Source organism: Lycium ferocissimum, chromosome 11 (assembly GCF_029784015.1).
Source record: "Lycium ferocissimum isolate CSIRO_LF1 chromosome 11, AGI_CSIRO_Lferr_CH_V1, whole genome shotgun sequence".
Taxonomy (NCBI): Eukaryota; Viridiplantae; Streptophyta; class Magnoliopsida; order Solanales; family Solanaceae; genus Lycium; species Lycium ferocissimum.
Window position 1 is genome coordinate 35,617,920 of NC_081352.1, and position 7,579 is coordinate 35,625,498.

Below are 7,579 nucleotides of genomic sequence, written 5' to 3' on the forward strand. Positions count from 1 at the left end.
ATAAAAAACGTTTAGATTGCACTGCAAGTATCTAAAGACAATCAAGTAACAACATTGCGCATATGACAAGCATAACAGATACAATCATCTACGGGGGGAGCATAATAAGTTGATGCAGAGGGAAACAAGCTATAAAAGTTCATTTACATAAAATGACTCCAGACATCACAAAGGGCCTACTGGTTCTCATGGAAGCTGGTCAATGCTAGTGCAAGCCAAGGGAAGACCTCGCCCACCTTCATTATGAATCTGTCACAAATAACCAGAAACATCTTAGCAAAGCACAGAGGGCTGGGAATATCTTTTTATCAGTAGAGGGAATCGGGAGTAATTGCAGCAATAAAAGAATGGAGCTGAGAACTAGTGAAGGAGCTACAAAAGTTAATTAATGGGCTCAATAACCTTGAGAAAGTTATAGACTGCACAAACTGATTTATGAACCAAGGATGTGTTCAACTAGGTTGCAACTCTTTGCAGGACAATCAACAGACTAAACCCCCTTTCATTTCTAAACAGAATCTCACATACTCATTGAGGGTGTGTTTGGTATGGAGGAAAAATGTCCATCAATTTTACCATATTTGTTTGGTCAAAATGTTTCTCTAAGAAAACAAATTCCTTAAAAATCAGGAATTAATGCAAGTTTGGGATATTTGAATAAAATCCTTCAACTGTTCACTCCCGTGTCAACTCTACTAGTAGAATAAATTTCAGAAAGGTAATCCCTAGTTACTTTCAGTGTCTTATTACTTAGAGCTATGCAATAGCATCATAAATGGTCAACAAGCAAGTATTCTCAGAAAAGCAACATTGGTCCCATTCATACTTGCCATCTCTTCAAGAAGTTAAAATTATATAAAATGTGCATAAATATGTAACATTGGTCCCATTCATTTTATTTCAATAACTCCTAGACTAAGACCTGAAAGGGAGAAAAACAAAAGAAATAACATATGTAGCGGCCATTTTCTGAATCAGTATGCAGTACTGAGATCCTTAAAAGACCTGAAACCTGCTGCTTATCAGAATTGTCAGTTATTTCTGTGCGAGTAAACTCAATCTGGTGGATTATAATAGCCTCAAAAAAATCTACCACTTTCATTGTGAAACAGGAGATCTTTCTGGCTTAACAAGCACATGCACCATAGGGGTCATCTATCTCCAACACCATCTGGAACCAAAACACTCTTTACCATCTTCATGTAAACTTTTTCTTTCCCAAGTACCAACCAGTGTTATCAAAAGCCAAAAAGTAAGGTTAGCCAAAGCTAAATAAAGCATAATGAAAAAAGGCGCAATGGTGCAAAATACAAATCTATATATGTTTAGTCCAAGACTAATAATAATAAGCATGAATAACAAATATATGGACAAAAGAATTGTAAAAATATTACGATAAAGTGAAATATGAATTATCTAGTGTCACCCCTTCAAGGGAGGCTCATTGGCAAGGAAAAGTATGTCTTAGAGCCTTGATGATGACACTAGCGAGGCGAAGCGCTCAACATGGTTAGAGCATAAGCGCACCTTTGACAACACTGGTACCAACTAATCTTAAGGTAAGCCAATAGTTCCACGATAAGGATGTGGATAATAAGAAGAACAGGATCTAGCAGACTAGAGGTCTAGAGCAGAGCAATGTCATTAACACAGACAAGAGCAGAGCAATGTCATTAAACATCAGGCCTTGGATTTTGCTCACACTAGGAAATGCCAAATGTAAGCACATATGTCGTTTGATAGACAACAAGTTCAAAAAGCAGCTCTGAACCTAGCATCTAATCCATCACAACTTCAGTCATCTTCTTTTACTCTTTTCTTCTTCTTTTATTACTTTGATCAGTTCTACCACCAGCTCATTCATTTAACACTCATTGAATGATGGCAACCCCTTCATAGACAGTCTAAAGTCATGTTAGGTAACACACATGAAACAACATTGCGCGCCACGGCTATCCTCCACCAAACATCTTTCATAGTGTGTCCCTAAACAAAGCTCAGTGGAGATGTCTTCTTCACCCATGAGATCTCAGGTAAGGGATTGGTTGATTCAAGTTGAACCAGAACTCCAACCCCTTTTTTTTTTTTTTTTTTTTCCTTTTAGGACTTTCGACCCAAAAGTTCAACCTTAAGTACTACAGCACATTTGGAAACTCAAAAGAAGATTGACTTTAGGATTTAACATGTGTGACCGTTAGCATTCTAAAACAGGCTTACTCAACATTGTTCTCTCAGAAGGAGGCACCTGACTATCCCATAAAATTCCTTTCGCATTTCTATTAATTTTGGAACCCAGGGTTCTGATGTATGATGTCAAAAACAGAGAAAACAATCATGACCAAATTATATTTTCCCCAAAATTATTATGAAGATTTCACAATATTTTGTCTATGAATCATAGAAGCATTGAGCTCGTCTTTATATAATTAAAAGAAACAGCCTGCACCATGCCAAAATATAACGGATTTTTTTGTCAAACAGGACAAGTAATAGGAAAAGAAACATAAATTAAATCTATTGAAAGATAGGGATGACAATGGGGGAGAAAAGCTTAGGAGGTGGAGGAACTAGCAACAGGCAGAGAGGGAAAGACTGAATTTTTTTTAGTTAGAGTGGAGGAAGGAGCAAGGGTTGATTTTGACTTCAGTATCCCCATTTACTTCCTTTCAACTTCTCAATTGATATTTCACTCCTAAATAATTGAACTAACTTTAGAGTACTAAATTTTATCATCAAAAGATAGAGCAAACAACGTCCGATATCAAGCAGAAAATTAACAAGAAATTAGCCCTTGTACTCTAACCTGATCATTCGTTTGGGACAGAGGGACTGTGAAAGAAGAAAATTATCAAGGAAACAAAACACTAACACTTTGTTTGGATGGTTGTTACATATCGTTTCCTAATGTATCATATTATATTGTACTATGTTGTATTGTATTGTAATGTATTGTTTTTATGAATATAATGTTTGGATAGATTGTAATTGTTTCTTGTCATTACATAATGCCACACATCAATAATTTGAAGGATAAACCTACAAGAAAAGTAGGGTACAGTATAAAAAGGTAGCTTGAAGGATAAAATAGAATTTATTAGATAATAAGCAACGATAAAATGAGAAGGAAAAAAAAAAAAAAAAAGTAACGACGCGATCACACCAAATCGGTCGTTATATAAAATGGGACTTTTCATCCTTACATAATGATGGATTTACAATACAGTAAAATTTATGTAACAATCAAACATTGTATTTAGACTAACAACACAATATAATACAATAGGTAACAACCATCCAAACAAGCTGTTAATAATGAAGAAATAACAGCATTCATAATCCAAATATACGAAACAAAGACCGCAGAAAAAGTAACAAGCGACATACCTTTTCGATCATCAGAAGCATCATGAAACTCAGCTTCCTCATCATCATCTTCAACAGCACCCGAAGCAACAGAAACCACCGGCTCAACAACATCATTATTTCCACTCTCCTTATCATCAGGATACCTAACAACCACAACAGGACAAACACAATGCCTAACACAATAATCACTAACACTCCCAAGCCTCCCATCACTTCCCCTTTTAGTAGCTCCAAATCCTCTACTCCCCATAATAACAGCACTAAGCCCTAACCTCTCAACTTCCAAACACAACCTTTCCCTCATATCATGATCCTTAACAATATGGATCTTAAACGGAATATTCGCATCAACTAAAGGTTGAGCTAAATCAGATGCTTTAGTGGTAGTAAAAGTATCGAAATCAACCTCGAGTTTACGTTGATTCTCTTCGTTTTCAGTATCGACAATGGATAGATCGACAGAACCCCAATCAGCTCCGTAAAGGACGGAAGTTGGACGGACATGGACTAAGATGACGGCGTCACCTGCAGAGGCGTATATAGCATATTAGTTATGGGTTCAATCCTAACTTTCTACACGGAGTATAAATTTATGTGTAGAAAATGTACTAAAATTTGCAATAAATATAAATTTATGTGTAGAAAATGTACTAAAATTTGCAATAAATAGTAGATATGAACATAATGTGAAAAATATAATGGATTCAATGCTAATAATCTTAAAATTGAACCCATAGAGTTTAAACGCTAGTAAGATGACAGCGTCACCTGCAGAGGCGTATGTAGCATATATAGTTATGGGTTCAATTAACCTCAGACACAGAGTATAAATTTATATGTATTTACTAAAATTGCAATAAATAGTAGATATGAACCCATTAATATTAAAAATATTATGGGTTCAGTGCTAATAATCTTAAGATTGAACCCATAATTCAGCTTTAGAAAGCATCTTCTGGAACATGTACTAGCTTAAGAGCACTTTTTTTTTTCCTAAAATTTTAGTCAAACACCTCAACTTTCCAAAGTGAAAATTTTCGTAAAGAAAAAATAAACATTTTTGGATTTTCTAAAACTTGGAAACTCAGTTGCGGATCCAAAGTTTTATCTACAGGTTCACGTGAACCCAATATTTTTTGCTTATACTGTGTATATGTATTAAAAAAAAAATTACTAACTATTTATAATATTTGATTGTGAATCCAATTACAAAATAGTATTAGATATGAAGTCATAAGTTTTAAAATATATAATGCTAGTAAGATGAGGGGGTCACCTGGAGAGGCGTATGTAGCATATTAGTTATGAGTTCAATCCTAACTTTCGACACGGAGTACAAATTTATTTATAAATAGTAGAGATGAGGGGACAGGGTTACCTGGACGGAGGTATTGGTGGACGGCCCATTTAACAGCGAAAGCGGATTCGTCGCTTAAGTCAACGGCGATGCCGATTTTGCGTTGAGCGTTGGATGTAGGGGTCTCGGTGGGTGGGGTGGTGGGTGGGGGGAAACGTGGGGATGAGGATTTGATTTTGATGTTAGCAAGGATGGGGAGATCGGAATCTTGTTGTTGCATTGTTTTGGGGGGATTTTGAGTTGAGTTGAGTTGACCTTTTTTGTGTTTAGGGGGGTTTTGGTTGATGCTTGTTTATCGCTATACGGGGTTATGAGCGAATATTGCTCTTTTTGTCAATGGGGATGGGGATGATCAAGGAATACTTGGTTGAGTGTTGTTTCAGTTCTATTAAAATTAAAATTAAGGTTAGGTTAATAAGTAGTAAACTGTTTTCAGGAGCATGAGGTGGACGTGCCGGAGTGGTTATCGGGCATGACTAGAAATCATGTGGGCTCTGCCCGCGCAGGTTCGAATCCTGCCGTCCACGCTTTTTCTCATGGTTTCACTTTTTCATTGACGAAATAACTCTTTTCTGGTTTCCTATTGACTATTGAGGGTTTGGTTTCTGTTTTGAGATTTTGACTAATTGGATTCACGCTCTTAAGATCTAAAAGGAAGAACGTTCTATCATGAATTTTTTCATATTCGTGGATCGAGTCCGAGACTTCTAATTAAGAGTGTCCTTTCATGAATAAAGATGTATTTTAATTTTAAACCGCTTATGTGATACTCATTTTAAAATTTCGATTAATTTGAATTTACGTTGCGTAAGATTATTAGAGGGAGAAAAACTCTTTACCAGGATTGTTTTTATTCTAAAGGTTCGATTATTAGAGGGAGAAGAACTCTTTACCGGGATTGTTTTTATTCTAAAGGTTCGAACCTGAGACTTCTAATTAAGAATAGATATTTTTTTATTGATGAAACAACTCCTTTTTTGGTTTCCAATCGATGTTCAGTATTTGTTTAGAGATTCTGGCTAATTTCCATTCACACTCTGTAAGATTATAAGATCATTAAAAGGAAGAAGTGCTCCTTGCCATGATCTTTTTCATGTTTCTGGCTCGAGCTCGAGACTTCTGATTAAGAATACTATTTTTATTAATGGAACAAATATTTAATTTTACTTCTCACCTGTTGCTCCATACCAATTTTGAAATTTCAATTAAATTAAATTTAGGATGATGCGCTCTCTTGTTTCCATTTCTAAGGTTTGAGCGAAAAACTTCTAATCAAGAGTAGGCATATCCTATTTATCTTACCACTGCCTTTAATAGTTGAAACACGGATATTGGATATTCCCTTAGCTGTGTAAATGTCATGAAAAGATAGTAGGGGAGTAGGTTATATGAATTGACTTTATACGCATTTGGATGACAATTTTGATCGGATAGACTTTTTTATAAAATAAAAAAGATAAATTTTTTAGTTGGGGGTTATAATTTTGTGGTTAGTCAAACTGAAAATGAACCTTTAGGTAGATGTTTGAGATGGTCAAATAGAAATAAGATCAAGTCAATAATTCTTCAAACTAAAACACTAGCATCGATATTTTTTCTTATATAAGAATATTGTAGATTGTTTATTGGGATAAGGCACCATTACCCTCCTGAACTATACCCGAATTTGCTACGACACACCTTTTCCTTTTCCCGCCCTATTACCCCCCCTAAACTTATTTAAAACGGAATAATTACCCCCTAAATGCCGATGTGGCAAAGAGAGTGTGTTTCACTCTCTTTGAAAGTGAGAAACATAAAAAAGGGGAAAACTTAATTTTTTTCTTAAAAATCTGCATTTTCTTAAAAATTTGAAAATAAATCTAGTCTTCCACATTTAGTTTTAAAAAACGGGTTTTCCACATGTTAAGAAAATAATTAATTTTTTCAAAATTTTATAAAAATTCAGTTTTTTCACATTTTGGCAAGAAAAACACTTTTCCGGATTTTATTTGAAAAATAAAAGTGTCCTAAGAAAATGAAATCATGAAAATCAAGATTTTTTAAGACATTTTAAAAAAATAATCAAGTTTTCCATATTTTTAACAAATCCATTTTTCCGTATTTAAAAAAAAAAAAATCATTTTCATTTTTTTTTTTCTTTTTCAAAAACGGGTTTTAAAAAAAAAACAAATTTTCAATTTTTTTTTTAAAGGGTTTTAAAAATCCTTTTTTTAAAAGAAAATTCAGTTTTTTAATCCATGTTTTTAGGTTTTTTTTTTTAATGGGTTTAAAAAAAATCAAATTTTCAAATTAAAAAAAAGACGGGTTTTAAAACTCATTTTTTTTTAATGAAAATTCAGTTTTTTATTTTTATTTTAAAAAAAATTGACACGTAAGTTTGAAAAAATTAAAAAAAAAAAAAAAGAAAACAAATAAATACACATGTGTCAAGGAGAGTGTGTATGTCACTCTCCCATATGAGAGTGGGCATCGGCGTTTAGGGGGGTAATTATTCCGTTTTAAATAAGTTTAGGGGGGTAATAGGACCCTGGGAAAGGTAAGGTGTGACGTAGCAAATTCGGGTATAGTTCAGGGGGGTAACGGTGCCTTATCCCTTGTTTATATATTGACTATTTGAATTTTATTGGCTAATCTGCTTCAGTAGCAATACATTCCAACCGATCACCAATTTGAACCAATCTTTGAAGCAGAACCTCCAAAATATTGTTGTAATATAGTAATTCACAAATTGCTGAAGAAAAAGGAGAAAATAAAAACTTTAAGAGATCTGATACTTTTTTATTTGCTAGCGCCTAGCATACATTACCTGCTCCCTTTAGAAATGTTTGTCATACTTGGGGTTGTACATATTTT

General features: G+C 34.2%; 1 protein-coding gene and 1 non-coding gene across 2 annotated transcripts; one reads left to right on the forward strand and one right to left on the reverse strand.

Moving 5' to 3' along the window:
* On the reverse strand, window positions 1-5,044 carry LOC132036073 (universal stress protein PHOS32). The gene is made up of 3 exons (XM_059426301.1): window positions 4,745-5,044; window positions 3,385-3,891; window positions 1-249 (listed from the first exon to the last, which is right to left on the reverse strand). Exons 1-3 carry the CDS (start codon window positions 4,941-4,943, stop codon window positions 242-244), a joined length of 714 nt encoding a protein of 237 aa, XP_059282284.1. The 5' UTR covers window positions 4,944-5,044; the 3' UTR covers window positions 1-241.
* A 124-nt stretch (window positions 5,045-5,168) lies between these two features.
* TRNAS-AGA (transfer RNA serine (anticodon AGA)) lies at window positions 5,169-5,250 on the forward strand. The gene has a single exon. It is a non-coding gene; the product is annotated as a tRNA-Ser (tRNA).
* The last annotated feature ends 2,329 nt before the right edge of the window (window positions 5,251-7,579 follow it).

Bases quoted from the DNA above. Each gene is read 5' to 3' on its own strand.
- LOC132036073 (XM_059426301.1), bottom strand. From the start codon at position 4,943: ATGCAACAACAAGATTCCGATCTCCCCATCCTTGCTAACATCAAAATC. The intron at 3,892-4,744 runs GTAACCCTGTCC...ACGCCTCTGCAG, and splicing joins CCACCAATACCTCCGTCCAG to GTGACGCCGTCATCTTAGTC.